Here is a 25,683-nt window from a genome sequence, read left to right as displayed (position 1 = left end):
CTTGCTTATTATTGAAACGTAATACTAGTGACAGACTACAGTCGCTAATCGCGATTACCTCCGATCGCGATTACCGAAAATGTGTGGACACACTAGGTCACGCTTGGTCCAGTCTGGTCAACAGCTGAATCACCATAGAGGAAACAATTTTCTCTATGTACATACTCATGTGTTTGTTTCCCTCCTGGACAACATCTAAAGTTCAAACCAGCGAATAGGGATTATAAAGAATGGGCACTTCACGTCGGTACCTTTGATGTAGCCGGACTCATTTCAATGACCTTCAAGCCAGCTAAAGCGTGAGATTCTGCTTTCTCCCTAGAGTTGGCGCTGACATCACACCAGCTAGCAGTCGACACAGCGGAAATATAATACATATAATTAATACATCTAGGTACATTATGTACTCAAAATAAATTTGATCCATAAAATAATAAATCCGTCATTAACTATAATGTCTAGACTCTAGAGTTTCTTTATAATGAGAGTTGAGACGTTGACTCCAACAACAATTAAAATATGTAATGATTTGATAGCGCTGAAAATGGAAAAACAAAACTCTTACGAGAAGTAAAACCATATACCTATATTATATTACATACAAATATTAAACGAATTCGATACTCAATTTTATAATGTATATTATTTTATAATATAATTTATTATATCTGAAATATAAAATATTATTATTATTACAACTAGTTTGTCACTGAGAAATAAGGAAAAGCTGTTAACTTGAATTTATTTGAAGCAAAGCGTTACTGGATTATGCAATAAGGTAGGCGATGTTTGAATCCTGTGTCTCAATTCTATTCTCAATTATTATCTTAGCGTATGCTCGATTACACTAACCTCTAGCGCTTGAAAGTGGAACTAAACGCTGCGCACAGAGAAACAAAACACAGGAAAATTCGCTCAGTGTCCATTCTTTATAATCCCTATTCGCTGTTCAAACCTTCTTTTGATGTTTGTTCATTGTTTTTCCTTTTTCTTTGTTGTTGTTTCTTGCAACTTGATATGGGAATTTATTTGTTAAAATTTTTACATGTTTTATAATCTATAATGATACAATTTATACCATTACTACTTATATTATTTTCAAAAGAAATTTTATAACCTATATCATTTATATCATTAAGCCTAAGATTTATATTATTTTGTAATAAAAAATATTTTTAAAATGAACCTAACCTCAACGATATCGTCGTAATAAAGACTGAAATTAAAAATCAGAAAAGGGAATCAGTTCCAGTTTGTAATCCATTATTTATTGCAATGAAACATTTTTCAGCAGCCTACTATTGACTTCATATATGAATAATTCGTCTGGAATTTGTTTTTATTTTCTCACATACGCATTAAATTTCTCCAATACGTCTAATAGTAGCCAAATTTCATTTTCTAGTCATTTATTTTCGTTTCTCTTTCATATAATATAATGGAAGGGGTAACAAAATTCCACAGCAGAAGCTATCACGACTTCCTAAATAATATAAATCAAGGTGATTCGAAACCAAAGATTACTCAAATGTTACTTTCGTCCACTGGGCCGTGACTCAGTGCGATTATCTAGTTCTGGAAACAGGATTAAGCTCCTGATCGCGATCGGGACGGTGACACACTACAACCCCGATCGAGATTAGGTCGATAATCGCGATTAGTGACTGTAGTCTGTCACTAGTATAAGATTTCCTTTTTTACGTGGAGTCAGTTCACGACGGTATCGTCTACTGCTGAGGCCAGAATGTGATTATGAAAATCCTTCTCCTTGGTTTTAAGGTGCCGAGGATGGGAAGGGCATAGTTGCGCCACACGGTCAGATAAAATGCAGCATATAAAAAAGGGTCCCTGTTTTGTGGGCATAGTTGCGCCCCGTTCCCATCAGGTAGAGAAAAAGGCATGGCATAGTTGCGCCCCGTTCCCTTCAGGTAGAGAAAATGTCATGGGATAGTTGCGCCCCGATGAAATAGGTAGAGAAAAAGACACTACGGAAACTCGAGCCTCATAATCAACCAACCTTATTGATTTCTTATTCGATTTATATTCATTATCGATACCGTTAAAATGAACACCATGAAGTTGGCAGTATTTTATTAACTGTTTTTCTACTGTTTATGCAGTGATTAACGATAGCCTACCGTTAAAATGAACACCATGAAGTTGGCAGTACTTTATTAACTGTTTTTCTGCTGTTTATGCAGTGATTATCAATAGCCTACCGTTAAAATGAACACCATGAAGTTGGCAGTACTTTATTAACTGTCATATTCAAATGAGTGAGCCGTTGGAATATGGGGCCTTAGCAGTCTTAACATTTTATTAGTGATTTTCACACCGTCTGTGGCGTATAGTGAGGTTAATTTAAAATGAATGTTAAGTTTAGTGAAAAGGGTGAAGAGTTAATAATTGATAATGGTTCTAAGTTTCAATTTTCGAAGTCCTGTATCGTAGAGTTGAGATATCGATGTAGAAACAAAAAATGCAGTTCATTTATTGTGTGTGATCAATAAAAAAGTGTTATTTTAAATAGCAAAATTGATCATACGCTAGGCCTACCTGATTTCAATGCAGCTATCACTGTAATATTTTTAAGTAATTTATTTATTTTATGACAATCACTTTCGTGTGTACTATGCTCATCGGGGCGCAACTATGCCATGTCCATCCTGCTACCTGATTTCTTCGTGGCGCAACTATGCCATGTCCCATCTGCTACCTGATTTCTTCGGAGCGCAACTATGCCATGTCCCATCTGCTACCGGATTTCTTCGGGGCGCAATTATGCCATGCCTAGGCCTCCCAATTGACCGCGGGGCGCAACTATGCCATACTACCGAGGATTCATCTTTCGCATCCTCACTTTCTTTGCTGCTCCGTCATGAACAAGCAGGTGGTGTAAGCAAGGCCCAATAACTAACGTTTAGGCTGTACAAACTCACAGTGTGCGCAAGAAAAATTTCAAGATTTTTTCTGTTCTTTGTTATAATACGGAAATAGCTTTGAGATGGAATGAAATTCGGAACCAATTTGGCTGCAATATATCAAAGAAAGCTTTATCCATAAGTAGGAAGTCAGAGTATTATTGGCCCATGATGAAGAGGGCACATTCCATGGTTGTTCAGCCTAAGACGGAAAATGAGGTTAATCTAACATTAACAGTGAGTGTACATAGTTGAGAGAAGAAATACGAGAAACAAGCTATTAAAACAGTAACTCATCGCCAATACCATATCAGCTAATGTCCAACACTAAACAGACCGTGACCAATTCTCCGACAGCACTGGAAGTGGTTCACATTAAATTCTGACTTCCCGAACTGCGTAAGGTCAACTCATTACTAAACTCACTTCCGAGGTGAGACGTTACGGCAATGAAGGACAAACGATGAATGACAACAAACGAACTCGAAGTAATCTAATAAAACTTGCTTACAAACGCTATTTCAGGACAGTGTTTAAGCACTTGCCAATACTAGTTCTCTAGTGAAGTGGACGAACAGGCCATCTGCATTAAGAGACTGAGAACAATCTGCCTCGGATTCGAACCACGGATCATCCGAATACTAAGCACGTTCGGCAGTAAAACAAAAATGTTAAATTGACGACAAATGGCGCAGCTATTCATGTACAATAACTGAAACAACAATTGCAGCGCTTTAACCATCTGTATACAATACAAGGAAGTTGCTATATAGTTACGGTTACCTTGGCATTTAGAGTTGCAATAAGGAATGCGGGAGCTCAACAATTCTGGGAGAGAAACACATTATTAAGACATTCAAAAAGTAAGGACGATGGAATTTATTATTACCGACCATCAAGAGTTCCGAATAAGGTTCGTGCAAGCACAGTCTGTTAAAATGAATCATCGGGAAGCCATGTGACACTTCATGAGCTCATGTGAATATTTATTGTGAAATAATGTTGAAAATGAGAAAATAATTGAGAATCTCGCCAGCTTGTTAAGTTCGTGCTGTGATTCGCTTACTTCCTTCACACACACAAAATACGAGGCGCGTTCATAACGTAACTTTGCCACTCGTCCCACAGCTAGCAAACCATATGTTGTGCGAAGCGACTGCGTGTACGTGATAAAGTAATGTCCTGGCATGGCGCATGCGCTAACGGAACTTCCCGAGTGCTCTTAATAGCTTCGTTGCATTGGTCAGTGATGAAGTTTTTGAATGCACAGGGCAAAGCGCCGATTGAAATTGATCGTCAGCTGTGCCAGGTCTATGGGCCTAACGTCATGACCAAGCAGATGGTTCGTTGCTCCACAAGGTCGTCTGTGATTATGGTTGGCCTCCATTACGCTCCTCGTCATGCACATTTTGATGTCCTGTTGAAAATTGTCTACAGCATCAACACAAGAGCTGTCTCATAATTCGCAAGAAATTTCTCTGATGAAGACATGGAAAAACTAGTACCACGCTATGTCTCGATTTTCATTTTTCATTATTATTACATTGGGAAATAAACAATGCTGTAAGACACAGGTGTATATTGCTTTCACTTCCTGTAACGGTGGTGGTAGTATTATTATCATTATCATTATCATCATCAATATTATTACTGGGTATTAAAAACGCGGCGCGACAGCCCACGAAGGGCCAAGGCCGACCACTCGGCTGCTGGCCTCACGTCTACATGCTTCAGCAGAGGTAAAATAGAGCGTATTCCGTAAAGCAAGTCCAGACATGAAGTGTTTGGGCATGACGATAAGGCGCAGGACATTATTATTATTATTATTATTATTATTATTATTATTATTATTATTATTATTATTATTATTTGACTCTCACTTTCAGACGAACAGAGGTTAAGAGTGTTTGAGAAAAATGTGCTTAGGAAAATATTTGGGGCTAAGAGGGTTGAAGTTACAGGAGAATGGAGAAAGTTACACAACGCAGAACTGCACGCATTGTATTCTTCACCTGACATAATTAGGAACATTAAATCCAGACGTTTGAGATGGGCAGGGCATGTAGCACGTATGGGCGAATCTAAAAATGTATATAGAGTATTAGTTGGAAGGCCGGAGGGAAAAGATCTTTGGGGAGGCCGAGACGTAGATGGGAGGATAATATTGAGTGAGATGGGAGATGATGCTAGGGACTGGATTAATCTTGCTCAGGATATGGACCATGGCGGGCTTATGTGAGAGTGGCAATTAACCTCCGGTTCTCTAAAAACATATTATTATTATTATTATTATTATTATTATTATTATTAACATCATCATTAACCATTTGGAACTAAAAAGCTTTATTCCACTGTATTACAACATGTTTCCCGCACTTTAGCGTCACCACGGATTTCTTGAAACAGACAGCGTAGCTAATGTGTTCGAATGGACCAACTGTGATGTTTTTACTTTTTACACATCTGAATGGCGTAAGGAGTTAAAAATACGGTGAAAGTTTTTCTCCGCACGTGTTAACCGGATATCAACAACCATGCTGAGAGTGATCAATAACAATGCAGTTTGGCATTGCAAGCCACACCTCGTAATTGCCGGATCTAGCCGAAGAGCGAAACAAGCATTCCAGTCATCCGGACTCGAATGTGTATCTTTATAACATTCGTAGAGCATAGAAAGTTCTGCTTAATGCTCTAGAACTGCACTGATTACTCAGCGTCTGTTAGATGGGATGATAATGAACTGGTAAAGAGAAAGGAATCTGGAAGGACTCCGTCGTGCCTGATAGCATTTGCTCATTTAAGATCAGTGGCCGGACCAACCCGCTACTCAACGCAGAGTCAATTAATTAAATCCCGAAGGGTAGCCTGGATACTGATGGAGACAATTCAAATTCCCGCGACTGCAAGGTGAACAGGTAAAGATATTAGGGTAGGATATCTCAAAGAACTCTCGTTTCCTCGCCTCCATCTCCACGGAAGTGACCGACCTTGCAAGTCAGCCTAACATATGCAACATATCCAACCAGCTACTTGATCTGAATATGAAATGGAAGCTTTAACTTGTTTATCTGAAATGGGATAATTACATTTTCCTTTTGATACACTCATGGCTTTTTAGTCTGTTCAACAATAAGGTCTACACTATTTTGGGTACAATCGATGTGGGGCCTATTCCACAAACGGACGTAATAATTTACGAATTACAATAACATTTCTTAAAGAATATAGGCTATATCTGTAGTTTTCTGTTCTACAAAATAATACGCAAGTCTTCTATATTGTTAAGAAATGATATCCTTAGTCGTTTTAGTAGGTTATTTAACGACGCTATAATATCAACTAAACTTATCAGGTTATTATTTTAGCGCCGATGGAACTGATAATAGCGAGATGGAATTCGGCGAAATGAAGCGGAGGAGAACGTCATTACCTAACATTCGTCTTACAGTTGGGGAAAACCTCGGAAAGAACTCAACCAGTTGAACTGCGGCTGCAAACAGTGGTGCCTTGCGTTTGAACATGCTCGTAAACTTATCGCCAACTGTTGCAGCTCTCATGTTGCGCAGCACGAAAACTAACACGCTGCATGTTACTTTTGGAAAGTTGCGCAGCAAAAATAGCGACAAGTGGCTGCACCTTAAATTATTTTTTGTGTAATACGATTAGTCAATCACTACCTTTTTCACTCTCTTTCCCTTTCCTACTCTCAAGCAAAAGTTCTGTAATTAGTCGAAAATTATTGAAGTTAGTAACCAATTATTATTTATCCATATAGTAGCCTATTAATGCATCTAAATGTATGTTTTCAGATTGAGGATGGGTCTGTCAGCCTACCCACCAGCACCCTCAAATGGCACATTCCCAGGCCCTCCCTCTGGTGTGCAGATTCCAACTGCCCGTGTCACATATCCAAATGGCCAGGTCACCATCAAGGAAGAGGATCCACTTCAAGCTCAAGCAATACCAGCACGCAGGTAATGTCACTTCTTTATATCACTTACACGGGCTATTTAAAATTGAACAATGGTGGAATGCTACAAATCGAGCTTGCTGTATGCTCAAAAAATATTTGATCAAAGAGGGCAGGAGAAACCTGATCCCTCTTGGAGAGAAGCTAGCACTCCACTGAGCTACGATGTTTACCAAACAATTTCGGAAAAGCAAACTTCTGTAATCAAAATAATTATGTATCTCACCAACACACGCGCATGTTGACGTGATTTTTCAACCACCTTAAAAGCTAACAATTAAATGTCATGTAAGTAATGAAAACGCGATTACAGATACAGAAAAAAAATATATACATAGTATTTCATAATACGTATGTATGTAAAGTCAGTGTCATTTATTATACGTATTCGAAACATGGCTGATGACTGAAACAATGGCAAGTACGTAGAATGTAAGGCATTTATAAAATGTTGCTTACGAAAAATATAAAAATATATACTGGTCTAATATCGTATGGTAACTAATTCAGAACTGTACGAAATGATACAACAAACATCAATCCTACATGAGATTCGAAAAAGAAAATGAACGTGGATAGAACAATAGGAAAGTAATAACGTAGTGTGGAAAAAAATAGCCCTAAGTTGAAATCCTCAAGACAACACAAAATAAGTATGCCCATGTAGTATATGGTGATGTAATAGCAAACGAAAGCAAATACATAGGATAAAAATTGAAATTCCCTTAAACATGTTGCTCAAAATAAAAATCAGATAGCAACAAATAGTAAAAAAAGGCTCTATGTTTCTGAATAGCAGATTAAGGATTATTATTATTATTATTATTATTATTATTATTATTATTATTATTATTATTACTATTTCATGGCTGGATAGAGGATAAAAAAGTTTACCTAATAAATTTATGCCTAAAATTGTTTTGATTTCGAGTAACATTTGTTCTACACTGGCAATACTACTTTCCAGAGAAAATGTTTAAAATTATCTTGCATGGTAATACAAGCCCTGCACCGCCTTAATACAAGTACGATTATTTAATCCTGACAGTCGCTGGAGAAGTGCTCCTGGGACAGGCGAGTCCATTTACTTATGCCAAGGGGTGTTTGGGTTATTCAATCGCTTGCTTTCGGAGCGATCGGATGTCATGCGTGCGGTATAGTGGTATGTTTCCAGTACAATTAAGCTGTAATGCATTGCTTTACTGACTGCTCGCCCTTATCTCTACTCCGGAACTCTCCCCACTCCTCCTATTACTTCCCCTCTTTCGCGTCGCTGAGCTGTCAGGACTAAATAATCGGTCTTTTGTACCTCCCAACAGCTTCAAAATTCCAGGTGTCTGTGAATTTCAATTGTTTTGAGGAAGCAATGGATTTAAGATGACCCATAAGTAAAATGTTCCAGTTAAATTTATCGACCATTTCTCACCTACGTTGATTCTTAACAAAATAAATAACAGTTCTGTTATAACTGGAAAATGTGGCATAATTACCACTATAATGGACAGAACAGAATCTACTCATAACACCAACAACCATAGCACACGTTTCAGAGAGGCATTCATCCACTCTATTACCCGTTTAAGCAATCACTTCCCAATACTGACTAAATGTCTATTCTGTCTTTTCTTACTGGCTTATTAGAGCAATTCATTATGTTAAACACGTTTCTGTCTCTGAATAATCCATCTGATAATATATGCTGCCATTCTTGAGCAGTTCATCTGTTAACAAACGTACTTATCTTTCAGAGTGGTTCATCAGGCTCTCTCCTACTCACTGCTGCCAATCTTGCAGCACTGAGACACGAGTCGACAATAAAACCGTCTGACACTGCATCTGTTGCATCTTCAACCCATTTCACTGTAGTGAACGGGATAACCAGAAGAAAAGCGCAACCTGCAGCAAGCTGTTGCTGCCACTCACATCAACTCACTGCTCTAGTCATCACTATGTCCATTATCTTCTTCATAGCTATAGTCGTGGCTGTTATTTACTTGGAAAGTGAGTATTCACAATGGAGTTAAATTAAATTAAATTATGGTTTATTTAACGACGCTCGCAACTGCAGAGGTTCTATCAGCATCGCCGGTGTGCCGGAACTTTGTTCCGCCGGAGTTCTTTTACATGCCAGTAAATCTACTGACATGAGCCTGTCCCATTTAAACACACTTAAATGCCATCGACCTGGGCTGGGATCGAACCCGCAACTTTGAGCACAGAAGGCCAGCGCTATACTAACGACGCTACTGAGGCCGACTGTACAAAGGATGCTCATATTAATGCTACCTACAATTGTGACTAATATTAGTTTTTCTTTACTAATAAGTAAATCACACACAATTTATCCCTTCAGTTTGAAATTATCTAAGGAACTGCACAATTCCAAACAGGTCATTAAGAATAATTTCCTCTCTCTCACAAGAGCTAAAATAACATGATGGTAATCAGGGCAATGAGAAGGCAAATTACTAAACTGGCCTCAAAACAAATATTTTGGAAGCCAGAACCTGCAATTCCAGACTCCTTGACAACAACCAACAATGTTATTCACTAACACGAAACTTATCAAAATATTCAGTAAACAATATCAATCATGAACACATGGGAAAATGGGGCTCATTAACATTATAAATAAGGAGCAAGATATCCCCCTAATTATCAGTTAACCCTGAAGACGAGGAAGATGAACATCCTCGAAACGTTGGTGGATCACCAACTTGTTACCTGGCTGGAAGCCCGAGAACATTTTGAATTAACAATTCCGCATTGATGAAATTGGTGATAGTAAGGAGGTATTTTGGTCAGATGAGTCTGAAGATTCCCTACCAGGTAATTGCCGTAGTGGGATTCCAACCCATGGTTAAGTGGAATTTCGGAGCAGAAGTCCTTTTCACTACCCCTAATTTACATTGGTAGCTACCAGGAAACTTTGTTTTCACAATTTGTGTAATAAAAGAGTAAAAGGAACATAAAAATTAACTCAAAATTAAGTAGGCTACATTTTTAGATCACTTACAAAAATGATGATGATGATGATGATCATAATAATAAATTTGAATTGTTTTATTACAGTGAGATGGCGAGACATCCATTTATTCAGATGAGCTGCAGCTATTGAAGATGCTGAAATGTGATTCAGTGAAGTGCAACAGCATTTCAAGTGAACAATTTCAGTAGTTTCAATCAGAACTTAAAGCTAGCTGAAGACTTATACAACGAAACAGACATGTGGCTGTGATTTATTCATTAAAAATTCTGGTAGTCGAGATTTTCATCAAGTCAAGAATGCAGAAATCCAGATAAAAAGATCAAGATGACAACAAATGTACTGTGTTCAAATGATTGCGACTCAAGAGCATGGAAGTGAAATTCAACTCTGTGTACCAAATGTGTGGATATACTTTAAAGTGAGCTGACCAATGCATTGTGCATTTGGTGCAGATGGAACTTAATTATACTTTTTTTTCTACATTTGTAAAGATTATTTACAATAACAGACTCAACTACCGCATTTCATTTATATGAGAACAGAGATCATAACTTCACAGAAGTAACCATTGTACATCTCTTTTTTAAAACTATTAAGTTCGTAACTATTATAAATTATTTCATATTTAAGTTCTTAATAATAATAAGAAAGCTTTAAAATATTTCATATTTATTTGGTGAAATAGTGGTGTCCACAATGTTGTATTCCTAACCCCAAATTCCTTTACATCAGGAGAGGCAAAAACTCTCACGCACACGAGCGACCTCACAAAAGATTAAACAATTGTGGCCGTGCGCCATATGTGGCAGTGTTCAGGAATAACTTTATGGTCTAGTGGTCAGAGCTTCTGGCTATAGTTCATGAGGTCCCGGGTTCGATTCCCGGTTAGAGCACAGGAATTTTTCCTTAAAGGAGATTATTCCTGTGTTCGTCCATGGTCTGGAATTTAGGTTAAGTTTAGATTTAAGACCTCTCCTGGCACCACATTATCATAATCATCCTATCACATCATCGGGGTAATGTAACTCCGCCTTCCAGGCGCCCCAACCTCAGAAGTGGGTTACAACTAAGCCATGGCCAGGAGAAAAGACCAGAAATGTCGAAAAGACAACCTAGTGGCATTGGATAAAAAAAATATATATATATATATTGAAAGAATCTCAATAAGTAAACAAATTGTGTCCCATCTGATTTATCTGCAGTATCATAGTAGTAGAAATAAACCTGTCTAACGTGTACAAGGAATTAATTCTTAGAAACATAAATTTTATTTCGAAAAATATACAGTACCTAAGCATATTACTTAAGGAAAATTAATTGAGTTTTCTGGCAAACAAAATAATTTAAAAACTACAAGAACTTGTACCTTTTTACAACCAGAATACAACAGAACCAATTATTCTTATTCGATCACAGTAAGTAGATATTTAATATGGTTTGAACACTGCTTAAGTTGAAATGTACTAAAACAATAGGATTAAAAATAGCACAGAACGTATATTTTTGGAAGAATAGGTTTTATTTGTTTCTTAATTTATTTTCGTAATATCCGGATTAAGATATTTTAATGCTGCAAGCCGCAAAACAGCTTTTAATTTTTGTATCCTTTACGTTTGCTCTCAGTCTTGGCCTCATACAGTTCACTATAGAGAAGAAATTTTTCACAAACATATATACTACCAAAAACGGACGGTACATAGGCTGCAAATTTACATAGTGTTATTTTAAATTATGTTTTCTGCACATCATGTGCTTCTTGCATGTTATACATTGAGCATTTCCCCATGTTGCATCCCTGAAAAGGAATGTCACTCCCAATCGGGTTAAAACGGTTTGAAAATTTATGCTCCTCTCCTTCAATGTACACCCTTGCTTAGTAGTCTTTCCCTCGTCAGGTGTGCTTGGTATCAGTGCAGTGCATACGAGCGAGTGATGGGCTACTACTGACTATGTATAACTTGCTCATACGCGCCTAATGCCATCCCTGCTTTACATAAATATATGCCTATAATCTCTTCATGAGGAAGAAATATTTAAATATGTCAAACTTCAAATACATGACGATCAAATCAACCTTCAATTGATGCTTGTCTTTTCGGAACAAAACTCTTTTCTTCTGAGTACTTCAGTCCCCTTGTGACATCTCAAAAATTAATCTTTATGTAATTTATATGGAGCTTCCGGGCTAAGGTGCCGTGGTCTACTGGTATAGATATTCCCAGACATTTTGTCTACTACTGCAGCAGATATCTTCAGTGGTGAGGTATCCTAGATCTAAGTCTTCTGCTAGGGGTATCTGTGACAACTGATACCCTGACTGTTTGCCTGTCCTTATTTAAAGAGCAGGGGATTAGCCTTGGTGTTCCGTTGTCGTGCCGGTCTGCACTCGTTGGATCTCGGTGGCCTTGGACTGGTCGTGGCATTCCATTGTTGCAGCGGTCCACATCTGTTGGATCTCAATGGCCTTGGACTGGTCGTTGTGTTCCGTTGTCATGGCGGCTCACGCCCGCTGGGCAGGCAAACAGTCAGGATATCAGTTGCCACAGGTACCCCTAGCAGAAGACTTAGATCTAGGATACCTCACCACTGAAGATGTCTGCCGCAGAAGTAGATGAAATGTCTTCATTCATTACAAGTGTAATATGGACCTACCACCTATAGTGCATTCTACATTCTCTCTGACAAACTATGTGGTCTAAGCTTCTCAGCACTAGCGACATTCATGAGCCTATTCATAGTCAGGGCAAATAATTACAAGTTAAGGGCCCTCCCAATGGACAAGAAAAAAATTTATTACATTTCCCCCCAATCTATCCTTACATTACAAAATTTGCACATTAATATATTCGTCTCGAATACATAAATACCTTCTCTGAAAACTATTTTGCTCAGGTATGCAATGCAACTGTAGTGGTGCGACTCAATACATCTCACTCCCTCTCACTGAAGTACCTGGTCTTACTGACTTTTGAGAATCTTTGGTAAAAGGAATGGAATGTTAAATCCTTTTGTTAGACAATACAATACGTGTTTTCAATTCCAGTTTCCACTGCTAAGAAGGAATAAACGTTTCCTCAATGTTAAGAAAAAAAATTATATGGGATTATCAGAATAATTTCGAATTTTTTTCGCAAAATGATTGTTTCGCAGTAAAACATATTTTTCGTTAAAATTTCATGTAAAATATTAGTATATTTGCTATCTTTACATAGATATTCACATATAAAATCACTTTCTCCTTTAATCCAGAATTTATCACAATTACTGCTAATGCAAAAGTCAAGTAATAGCCAACATTGACTTGTGAAAAGTAAAATCTATATCTTCACTTTATTCTAAAATATTGAATATCTCACTCATCCCTTAAGAAGAAGGCTCTTATTAAGTTATGTGAACGCACGTGGAGTTCAGGCAAAAGGAGCTTGATCATCTGCAGATCCTCTTCCAATCCACCAGCTGAAAACGGTCATATTCAGGTATCGGCGCACTTGTAATGCAAAGTGTGCTGGCGCTCCATCCTGTTGCAGGACCACAGTGTCTTCGATACCAGCTTGTTGCAATTGTGGCACCAGCCATTCACTAGCATGTCCTGGTAGACTGGCTCATTAATGGAACCTTGGAAGAAGGGCCGAAAATGTGTGTTGCACTCAGTCCCGCCCACACCATGATGTGGGGTGGATTTCTCTTCATAGAAGAAAGGTTTTTTTACCCCAAAAGACGATGCATGCTCTAGTAGATAGCACGTCTTTCATGAAGCCAAACCGCTGTCATTAATCTTTGTTCAATGGTAAACGGACTCTGGTCAGCAGTGTTTGTTTATAACTGTACAGTTACCAAGGTAGCATGGTATCAACGTAAACATGGGGGTAACAATATTCACAAAGTAAGCGAAATAAGAATACATGAGAGAGGGGACGCTCACTTTGTGACCTCACAGTATATCCGTGAAATTTAGAAATAAGTTCCTTGTTGTCACAATACTTCCTCATCCAGCATTGTAACCTAGTATTTGATTTAATTATTTTTTTAATCCAATGCCACCAGGTTGTCTTTTCGACATTTCTGGTCTTCTCTCTGGCCGTGGCTTAGTTATAACCCACTTCTGAGGTTGGGGCACCTGGACGGCGGAGCTACATTACCCCGATGATATGATAGGATGATTATGATAATGTGGTGCCAGGAGAGGTCTTAAATCTAAACTTAACCTAAATTCCAGACCATGGACGAACACAGGAATAATCCCCTTTAAGGAGAAATTCCTGTGCTCTAACAGGGAATCGAACCCGGGACCTCATGAACTATAGCCAGAAGCTCTGATCACTAGACCATGAGGCTGGTCTTATTTAATTATACATAAGCATGAATATTACGCAAATGAAATTTATTTATTTTTTTTTTTGTAAGTCGTCTGGTGTTACACAACAATAATAAAATAGTATTCTATTGTTACAAAATGAGAATTTATATGCATATGAAACTTCCACTACACAATTATACGGGTGTAACAAGACCTCACCGACAAACTGATAGGGATGATAGGCATTTCTTGTTAAGGAACATATACTCCCAAACACTTCGTTTATGAGTTATGCACAGATGAAGGTGCTCGCTCGTAAGGTTCGGAAATGAATACAAACAATTGTACAGAAATACCATTTTATTGAAAAGTACATTCTTACAACAGATATTCAAACAGTCGGACCTGTGTCTCATTACATGCTTCATACCATCGCAGCAACAATTGCCCAACTCTGTCGAGCATGGCAGGATTCTGTTTGTCATTGTGAAACACAGCATTTATTCCATCAATCACCTGGTGACAACTGGAGTTATGTAGTCCATACTCTTGATACACCCCCAAAGAAAAAAATCAAGGGACGTTAAATCGGGCGAACGCACTGGCCACACAACAGGTCCTGCTTGTCCAATCCAATGTTCTCCATAGTCGACGGTTAGTTGTGCTCTTGCGTCGACACTGAAGTGTGCTGGACCTCCATCATGCTGGAACCAGAGACTGCGGCGCACGGCAAGTGGTACACTGTCTAGCTGGTCCGGAAGTGTGGTCTGCAGGAACTGTGGATAAGCTGCCCCAGTTAACCTTGCTGGCAGAATTACAGGTCCCAGCAGATGAGTACTAACAATTCCAGCCCAGATATTGACAGAAAACCTGTGCTGGTGATTGCGAACAGCAATTGCATGTGGGTTATTGTAATCCCAGATGTGACTATTCCTACTATTGAAGTAGCCGACATGCATAAATAAGTACTACTACGACAGAGTAAGGGCTTATGATGCAGATAAACAACGTACAGGTTGGTTATGGTGCGTGGCGTGCGCACCTTGATAAATGCGCATAACCTCATAAACGACATGTTTGGGAGTATATGTTCCTTAACAAAAAATTATCCTCTCTGCATGGCGTATCATCCCTATCAGTTTGTTGGCGAGGTCCTGTTACACCCTGTAAGTTGTTGTAGTACTATGGAAGGAAATACAGTCTGGTCTCTGTGTTACATGAGTAACATGGAGTGCAGGAGAAGAGGTTTTTTACACAAAACAAACGTGTTTCCTTTACACTAAACATCAATGCTATGCGATGAAAGAGTAATGGAACAGAGAAAAACTCGCATAACTTTCATCGTATGATGACGCAGAATATCTGCATGGAAATATCATATGTACTTCGGTACATTAAAATAATACATATATATATATATATATATATATATATATATATCAATGCTATAGGAGAGAGACTGGAGCGCAGTGGACGAGAACAGCAAGGGACAGGCAGGCATGGAAAAGACTGGAAGAAATTATGAACACTATGTAAACTGTGTATAGTTGTGTATTGTTTATATAGTCATTTTTGTGTGTGTCAGTTTGGTTAGTTTGATTCCGTGTATAGTTGGTATGGTTCATGTATTTAGTTAGTATAATTTTTGTGTTCAGTTGTATGGTTTTGTGTGTTTTAGTTTGGATAGTTTGACTCCGTGTATAGTTGGTATAGTTCATGTATTTAGTTAGTATAATTTTTGTGTTCAGTTGTATGGTTTTGTGTGTTTTAGTTTGGATAGTTTGACTCCGTGTATAGTTGGTATAGTTCATGCATTTAGTTAGTATAATTTTTGTGTTCAGTTGTATGGTTTTGTGTGTTTTAGTTTGGATAGTTTGACTCCGTGTATAGTTGGTATAGTTCATGTATTTAGTTAGTATAATTTTTGTGTTCAATTATATGGTTTTGTGTGTTTTAGCTTGAATAGCTTGACTCCGTGTATAGTGGTATAGTTCATGTATTTAGTTAGTATAATTTTTGTATCATTTTTGTGTGTTTAGTTTAGATAGTTTGTGTGTTTAGGCTGTATAATTTATGTGTGCAATTGGTATAGGTTTTCGTGTATTTAGTTTGTGTGTGAGTTAAGACTATGTATGTGTTCAGTTTGTGCAATTTTTTTTTTCTTTTTTCTTTTTATCGTGTGTTTAGTGCGGACAGTTGTGTTCAGATTATAATTTATGTGTTCAGTTTGCATATTTTTTTGTGGATGTTTAGTTTGCATAATTTATGAGTTTAGTCTGTATTGTTTTTCGTGTTTAGTTGGTATAATTTGTTTATGTGTTTAGTTTGTAAGTGTATAGTGTAAGCTCTCTTGGACTGGCTCCCCAAGTGTAGTAGACCTTCAGCTCACCCTACACTCTCCTGTAGGAGGCCGTTGCCCTTATGGGATTTCAGGCTTTTCGTATTTCGTATCAATGCTATGACTTTTGGTAACAATACTGTGACCACTTACCTCAATTTCCGATAATGTCTGAATCCACCTGTAGTTCGGAAGGTCACAGCCATTTCCAGAATTCGGTTTCATCTTGCCCTTTTCTTTCGGATCATCTTCTTCATCTGAGTCAGCCTTAGATTCATCTTCCATCTTCTCAGGTTGAACGGTATTTGCTGGAGATTTATCTGGTTCAGTAGTTTTATCCTACAATAAAATAAGTGCATCGTGACCAAAAATGTTCCACATTTTCTAACTAAATACAAATACAAGTACATGCCAATGAATGAGTGGAACTCATATTTACTAAGGACTTCCTGCAATCAATCACAATGGCATATGAGATCGAACTTATTAATTACAGTGTATATAGATACAAAAATTAATAAAATAAAACTAAAAAAAAGGTCATGAAGATTATATGTGTTCTTTCATCATATGTTTTACACATTTCACATCAATTTAGTTCCTTTATCATATTGAAAATTCACTAATTATTATTCACAGAATATGCATAAATTAAATCATTTAATATAAACGCATATAAAATCATGTCTGAAAATTACAAATATCACGTGGAAACTAGTCACAAAAGTTTTAATAGTTAACACAGTACGTAATTAAAAGTTGTTAGTTTAACAGGTTTTAACATTTCATTAAAACCAATATTTTATAACATTTTATATCGAACCATTCATCAAGAATTACTTAACAAACATAAAGGGATTAAAAAAAATTAAATATATTAAAAATTGTAACATTGTAACATAATGCATGATTGAAAATTATCACTCGCATATCTATGAATTATAGATCCCAAATTGATAACCCTAATGCACCCTTATAAACATTAATTTGTTTCATTCCAAGGAGCTTTCTATTCCTCTCATCTCTGCTTTCAATCTGATTACTGCTAGAGACCTGAAATTATAACATTATTTTTTTTATATTTATAACAGAAATGTTTTTAAAAACAGCATTTTATAGCATTAATTATTTGAAGAAGTACCATTTATTAGCCAATACCAATTTTGATCAATGTTACAATTTACAGTTACTTATTGGTAAGTAGTTTCAATTATGTTACCGAAAAAAAAAAGAACAAACAAAAAACATATTTTTAACATGGGATGCAATTTTAATACGTTTTCCTAAGGTTCCCCCCACCCCCCACTCAAGCCGAGTATTACACCATACATCAAAATAGTATTGTCACATAAAATTTATGTTCCTTTAAGCATTTGATTACATGTACACAGTTACACCAGTGAATAGGGATTATAAAGAATGGACACTGAGCGAATTTTCCTGTGTTTTGTTTCTCTGTGCGCCAGCGGCTAGTTCCACTTTCAAGCGCTAGAGGTAGTGTAATCGAGCATATGCTAAGATAATTAATTGAGAATAGAGTTAAGGCACAGGATCCAAACATCGCCTACCTTATTGCATAATCCAGTAACGCTTTGCTTCAAATAAATTCAAGTTAACAGCTTTTCCTTATTTCTCAGTGACAAACTAGTTGTAATAATAATATTTTATATTTCAGATATAATACATTATATTATAAAATAATATAATACATTATAAAATTAAGTATCGAATTCGTTTAATATTTGTATAATAATATAATATAGGTATATGGTTTTACTTCTCGTAAGAGTTTTGTTTTTCCATTTTCAGCGCTATCAAATCATTACATATTTTAATTGTTGTTGGGGTCAACGTCTCAATTCTCATTATAAAGGAACTCTAGAGTCTAGACATTGCAGTTAATGAAGGATTTATTATTTTATGGATCTAATTTATTTCATTTGAGTACATAATGTACCTGATGTATTAATTGTATGTGTTATATTTCCGCTGTGTCGAATGCTAGCTGGTGTGATGTCAGCGCCAACTCTAGGGAGAAAGCAGAATCTGACGCTTTAGCTGGCTTGAAGGTCATTGAAATCAATCCGGCTACATCAAAGGTACCGACGCGAAGTGTCCATTCTTTATAATCCCTATTCACTGGTTACACGTTGAGGATGACCCATATTGCTATAACAATGTAACACTGATTGAACATTCGTGTATAAATTCAATGGCAATTGGCAATTATCTTCTTCTTCTCCACTTCATTGGCCTGTTCTGACTTCACACTTGATCTCGTCAACGCTTTTTGGGTCTTCTAACATCTCTCACTCCCATTGGTTTGTATTCAACAGCTAATTTAAGAAGTTTGTAGCTGACATATTTATATGCAGTAACTACTTGCCACGGTAATCTCTTATTTTATCCTTTATAGCATAGATGTTTAGTTTGTTCCTTATTTCTTGATTTATTAGTTGGTCTAGTCTTGTGCATCCTTTTGTACTTCTCAGAAATCTCATTTCCACACTATGTATTCTACTTTCAGATTTCTTCGGAACCGTAGAGCAAAGTGAGCACAGCAAGTTTTATAAAACTTCAACTTGGTTACTTTTCTTGTTTTGTTTTTAAGTGTTCGATGAATGGTACCACATAATTATATTTTGAAATTTATATATATATATATATTTTGGTTATATCTTCTTCCACTTCATTATTTACATTTAGTGCATAAACTACATAGTTGAGATATTTTACTTGTTCAATAGGTTTGTCACCAAGCGTGATTTTTGATCTCACAAGTGATTTGCCTCAGCAGAAGGTCATTATTTTCGTCTTCTCTGTTGATATTTTAAAATCATATAATTTACATACATTATTTAAGTGGTACAGGGAGAGTTGCAGGTCCTCTTCAGTTTTTTGCAACATTACCACATCGTCAGCACTTATTATTCTAATTTATTAAAATAAACAATAGAAATATTAAACAGCTGAGATGGTACTCCCTTTAACCTGGGAATAATATCCATGTTCACGTCAGAGAAATCAGTTATACTCTCTGGCCCACATGCAGTAGCAGGATTTAACATCAACTAACACTACAAGAAACAAATGAAGAAGAAGAAAAGCTGATTGCCACTTGAGTACGAGAAAGAGAAAGGTAAGTGGTGATGGTAGAGAAGACGCAAGCAATTCATATATACTAAGGTTTATCGAAAATGAGTTCACGATAAAATTAATATTTTGAAATATGTTGTTGTTGTTTTCTAATGCCAGGCGTTTGACAATAAAGTCATTTGACCTCTTGCACTCCAATATTTTTCAAAGATATTATCATGGTCAGCCACTGAAGCACAGATTTTGAGGTATTCCGAATCCATTTCTTGGTTTGAGTTGCAGAGTGGGCAGTTAGGGGACTGATATATTCCAATTCTATGCAGGTGTTTGGCCAAACAATCATGGCCTGTTGCCAATCTAAATGCAGCTACAGACGATTTTCGAGGTAAATCGGGAATTAACTATGGATTATGATGCAGAGAGTTCCATTTTTCCCCTTCAGATTGTATTATCAAATTTTGTTTGTTGAAGTCTAAGTATGTAGATTTAATAAATCTTTTCACAGAGTAATATGTAGATTTAGTAACAGGTCTGTAAGTAGCAGAGCTGCCCTTCTTTGCTAAAGCATCTGCATTCTCGTTTCCCAGAATTCCGCAATGGGATAGTATCCATTGGAATAAAATTCTTTAGTGAGTGATATTAATTGAGAGAGCATTTTAGTTATTTCTGCTGTTTGAAATGAAGGTGTGAGTTTTGAGGCTATTGATAGAATAGCTGCTTTGGAGTCTGACAATATAACTGCATTCTTAAATTTATTGATGTGGCATAGAAGATTCCTACGACTTTCACTTATTGCAATGATTTCTCCATCAAAACTTGTTGTTCCATATCCAAGAGATCTATAAAGTGAGAAGAGACAGCACGTAACACCTGCACTGGCACCTTGTTCTCTGGAGATCAAGGATCCATCGGTGTATAAATGAAGCCAGTTTTGTGGAGGATACCTAATATTAATTGTCTCTAAAGACAATTGTTTCATTATTTCAGTGTTTACTTCTGATTTCAGTATTTCTTCTGTTAAATTTAGATTATATTCTATATTTAATAGATTAAAGGGTTTGGATTAATTTGTAAGTTTTCTTTTAAATTCGGGATATTGATTTTGTGTTTTAATTCTTGAACCATGGATATGAAACTTTTTTTATAAATAAAACCTATTTCACAATAAAAGGTTATATTATAATCTCAAATGTTTACACATGAATTTCATAACTATGGGAGAACAGTATGTACTGTATTTATAATCTCTGCTTTCACAGAAAAAATATTTGAATGGACTCATGCAAGAGAATCCAGTTGTCTGCACAGGAATTATCTAGTCCTATTACACACGTGCATAATAGTTTTCACTAGTAATTTAATATTGCTTATTTGTGTTTTTATGAAATAATGCTAAGCTGAATTAAAATACCGGTAAACTATCAGCATTTATAAATTTAATGTAGATAGTCCGAAAATTTTAAACCTGCAATAATCCATACCAAACGAACTATTTAGTCTGTTATTCTATATCTTTAAAGTGATTGATTCAAATTAGGTGGATAAGAATACTGAGCAATTATGAGGGAGTTAAAAAGAATGAAGAATAAAAGCAAACTTTAGTCATATTCTTTCAGTGATTACTGCCTCTCTATTCTCCACCATGGAGTGCATTATAGGTAACATCATGTTATTAAAAGTCTGAAGCTGTTTGCTGCTTATCAAGTTGTGGTTGCAGATAGTACAAGTAAATTATCTCGTAATATAAACAAGCTGTGTTCAGCATAGCTATGTTGTCAACTCTTTATTGCCCACGTGCTTAAATAAGCTATACACAGGGTGATTCACGAGGATTTACCGCACTTATGGAGCTTATTTCCTAAGACATTCTGAGCAAAAAATATCGTATAAACATGTGTCCTAATCTCAATATTTTCAGAGTTACACTAATTACCATTTTAAATACTGATTTGGTTTAAATTAAGATAATACAGTAGAGCAACGATTATCCGAAAAAACTGGGGACAGGGGTGTTTGGATAACTGATTTTTCGAATAACTGATCATTTACAAAAACAAAATATTGTACTGATGTCATAGGAGCAGTATGAAACAAAGAAACACTGACATTAAACACAAAACTGTAGGCCTACACATATATTTTGTATCACACATCTTACAAATAGCACAGAGAACTGACTAGCCTAGTTTGACAAGTTCAAAATGGCCATTAAAGTAGGCCTATTGTTTAGGAAAAGAAGTCCAAAATTTTTTCTGCTTCAGAGCTGAGACTCGTTTTTTTTTTTTTTTTTTGCAGCCAAATCTTGCAAACAGCACTAGCGGAATTTCTACATAGCAGGCGCACAAATTTGAATTTGCCGAATGGAACGCTTTCAGTTAACCCATGTTTCGGTTGATCGGTATTCGGATAATTGATGCTCTACTGTATTATAAAGGAAGTAATGCATCATGAGAATTTGTATTAAATTACATACGCCTACTCTGCTTACTGTGTAATTTATGGATGAATAGTGCATTTTATGCACAATAAAAAACGTTATCATTCTTCTTACAGTGCATAGTAAGTGACTTCATTTGTATTAAGATACTTTAAACGACAATTCAAGAAAATATAAGAAACAGTAATAACATTCAAATGATAAAGGAACTGTTCATGCAAAACACGTTAAACATATAATGAAAAAGTATGTGTCACTAAGAGGAGAAATTCTCTCTCTTACCATAAACAGTAATATTAAACATATATAATATGATTATACCTTGTCGAGTTCCTTCTGCAAAGCCAATGCTTCATCATCTGTCAATTCTGTTATTGTGGCTTCTTTAACATTAAGACTTTCTTCTTCCTTCTTTTTCTGTGCTAATTTTTCTCGCCTCTTCCTTTCACTTTCTTCTCTCTCTTCCTGCTTTTTCGCATGCAAATCTAATGCTTGTTTCTCATATTTTCTAAACTTGGCCATTACTAGCTGTAACAAAAAAAAAATCGAATTGAAATGAGGAAGAGAACATAATAAAACATAATACAATATTTTACTTCCATCTCTATATCTCTGCATTTGGTGAAGAAAAGAACGTAATAAAATATAATACAATATTTTACTTCCACCTCTATGTCTCTGCACTTGGTGAGGAAGACAATGTAATAAAACATAATACAATATTTTACTTCCACCTCTATATCTCTGCATTTGGTGAAGAAAAGAACGTAATAAAATATAATACAATATTTTACTTCCACCTCTATGTCTCTGCACTTGGTGAGGAAGACAATGTAATAAAACATAATACAATATTTTACTTCCACCTCTATATCTCTGCATTTGGTGAAGAAAAGAACGTAATAAAATATAATACAATATTTTACTTCCACCTCTATGTCTCTGCACTTGGTGAGGAAGACAATGTAATAAAACATAATACAATATTTTACTTCCACCTCTATATCTCTGCATTTGGTGAAGAAAAGAACGTAATAAAACATAATACAATATTTTACTTCCACCTCTATATCTCTGGCATTTGGTGAAGAAAAGAACGTAATAAAATATAATACAATATTTTACTTCCACCTCTATGTCTCTGCACTTGGTGAGGAAGAGAATGTAATAAAACATAATACAATATTTTACTTCCACCTCTATATCTCTGCACTTGAAGAAGAAAAGAACGTAATAAAATATAATACAATATTTTACTTCCACCTCTATGTCTCTGCACTTGGTGAGGAAGACAATGTAATAAAACATAATACAATATTTTACTTCCACCTCTATATCTCTGCATTTGGTGAAGAAAAGAACGTAATAAAATATAATACAATATTTTACTTCCACCTCTATGTCTCTGCACTTGGTGAGGAAGACAATGTAATAAAACATAATACAATATTTTACTTCCACCTCTATATCTCTGCATTTGGTGAAGAAAAGAACGTAATAAAATATAATACAATATTTTACTTCCACCTCTATGTCTCTGCACTTGGTGAGGAAGACAATGTAATAAAACATAATACAATATTTTACTTCCACCTCTATATCTCTGCACTTGAAGAAGAAAAGAACGTAATAAAATATAATACAATATTTTACTTCTACCTCTATATCTCTGCACTTGATGAAGAAAAGAACGTAATAAAATATAATACAATATTTTACTTCCACCTCTATATCTCTGCACTTGAAGAAGAAAAGAACGTAATAAAATATAATACAATATTTTACTTCTACCTCTATATCTCTGCACTTGAAGAAGAAAAGAACGTAATAAAATATAATACAATATTTTACTTCCACCTCTATATCTCTGCACTTGAAGAAGAAAAGAACGTAATAAAATATAATACAACATTTTACTTCTACCTCTATATCTCTGCACTTGATGAAGAAAAGAACGTAATAAAATATAATACAATATTTTACTTCCACCTCTATATCTCTGCACTTGAAGAAGAAAAGAACGTAATAAAATATAATACAATATTCTACTTCTACCTCTATATCTCTGCACTTGATGAAGAAAAGAACGTAATAAAATATAATACAATATTTTACTTCCACCTCTATATCTCTGCACTTGAAGAAGAAAAGAACGTAATAAAATATAATACAATATTTTACTTCTACCTCTATATCTCTGCACTTGAAGAAGAAAAGAACGTAATAAAATATAATACAATATTTTACTTCCACCTCTATATCTCTGCACTTGAAGAAGAAAAGAACGTAATAAAATATAATACAATATTTTACTTCTACCTCTATATCTCTGCACTTGATGAAGAAAAGAACGTAATAAAATATAATACAATATTTTACTTCCACCTCTATATCTCTGCACTTGAAGAAGAAAAGAATGTAATAAAATATAATACAATATTTTACTTCTACCTCTATATCTCTGCACTTGATGAAGAAAAGAACGTAATAAAATATAATACAATATTTTACTTCCACCTCTATATCTCTGCACTTGAAGAAGAAAAGAACGTAATAAAATATAATACAATATTTTACTTCTACCTCTATATCTCTGCACTTGAAGAAGAAAAGAACGTAATAAAATATAATACAATATTTTACTTCCACCTCTATATCTCTGCACTTGAAGAAGAAAAGAACGTAATAAAATATAATACAATATTTTACTTCTACCTCTATATCTCTGCACTTGAAGAAGAAAAGAACGTAATAAAACATAATACAATATTTTACTTCCACCTCTATATCTCTGCACTTGAAGAAGAAAAGAACGTAATAAAATATAATACAATATTTTACTTCTACCTCTATATCTCTGCACTTGATGAAGAAAAGAACGTAATAAAATATAATACAATATTTTACTTCCACCTCTATATCTCTGCACTTGAAGAAGAAAAGAACGTAATAAAATATAATACAATATTTTACTTCTACCTCTATATCTCTGCACTTGATGAAGAAAAGAACGTAATAAAATATAATACAATATTTTACTTCCACCTCTATATCTCTGCACTTGAAGAAGAAAAGAACGTAATAAAATATAATACAATATTTTACTTCTACCTCTATATCTCTGCACTTGATGAAGAAAAGAACGTAATAAAATATAATACAATATTTTACTTCCACCTCTATGTCTCTGCACTTGGTGAGGAAGAGAATGTAATAAAACATAATATAATATTTTACTTCTACTTTCGTCTCTGCACTTGGTTACATGTACCTCAACAAGAACAGAAACCGAACAATTCATACAATCTACCTCCTACATTAACTGCCTACTGCAGTAGATGAGTACTTCGACAAAATGAAATGCATACCTTTTCACCAGCACCTTCCCCACCGCCAGTGTAAAAATCTGTCTTCCGTGCCAGGAAGCTGAATATGGTATCCAGAAGCTAAAATATAAATAACACAAAACTATTAGAATCAGCCAAATAAGTCACAAGGAAATACTGAAAACTGCTATTCAATACATCATGTATACATATACATCTGTCCACTCATAGAATAACCACAAGTCTTAAAAGTATTTTACATAGAGGCATAAATATGTATAATAAAATTCCAAGCTCCATAATAAGTAG

At 35.5% G+C, this 25,683-nt stretch overlaps 2 protein-coding genes across 3 annotated transcripts in view; one reads left to right on the top strand and one right to left on the bottom strand.

Moving 5' to 3' along the window:
• Positions 1-10,541, top strand: part of LOC138691165 (uncharacterized) — a 107,368-nt gene extending 96,827 nt beyond the window's left edge. For both annotated transcript variants that reach the window (XM_069812931.1, XM_069812930.1), the window contains exons 2-4: positions 6,731-6,895; positions 8,640-8,892; positions 9,964-10,541. In XM_069812931.1, coding sequence (XP_069669032.1) covers positions 6,731-6,895; positions 8,640-8,892; positions 9,964-9,995 — 450 coding nt within the window. In that variant the 3' untranslated portion in view covers positions 9,996-10,541. The remainder of the gene's footprint in view (positions 1-6,730; positions 6,896-8,639; positions 8,893-9,963) is intronic.
• The window catches only part of nudC (nuclear distribution C, dynein complex regulator), a 143,515-nt gene that overhangs the window by 115,542 nt on the left and 2,290 nt on the right, over positions 1-25,683 (bottom strand). The window contains exons 2-4 of the mRNA XM_069812929.1: positions 25,417-25,494; positions 22,370-22,576; positions 16,669-16,854 (exon numbers count right to left, since the gene is read on the bottom strand). Of these exons, the coding sequence (XP_069669030.1) occupies positions 16,669-16,854; positions 22,370-22,576; positions 25,417-25,494 (471 nt within the window). The remainder of the gene's footprint in view (positions 1-16,668; positions 16,855-22,369; positions 22,577-25,416; positions 25,495-25,683) is intronic.

The sequence above is a fragment of the Periplaneta americana genome, chromosome 16 (assembly GCF_040183065.1).
Source record: "Periplaneta americana isolate PAMFEO1 chromosome 16, P.americana_PAMFEO1_priV1, whole genome shotgun sequence".
Classification (NCBI taxonomy): domain Eukaryota; kingdom Metazoa; phylum Arthropoda; class Insecta; order Blattodea; family Blattidae; genus Periplaneta; species Periplaneta americana.
The sequence above is the reverse complement of the archived record's forward strand: the minus strand, read 5'-3'. Positions and strand labels throughout refer to the sequence as shown.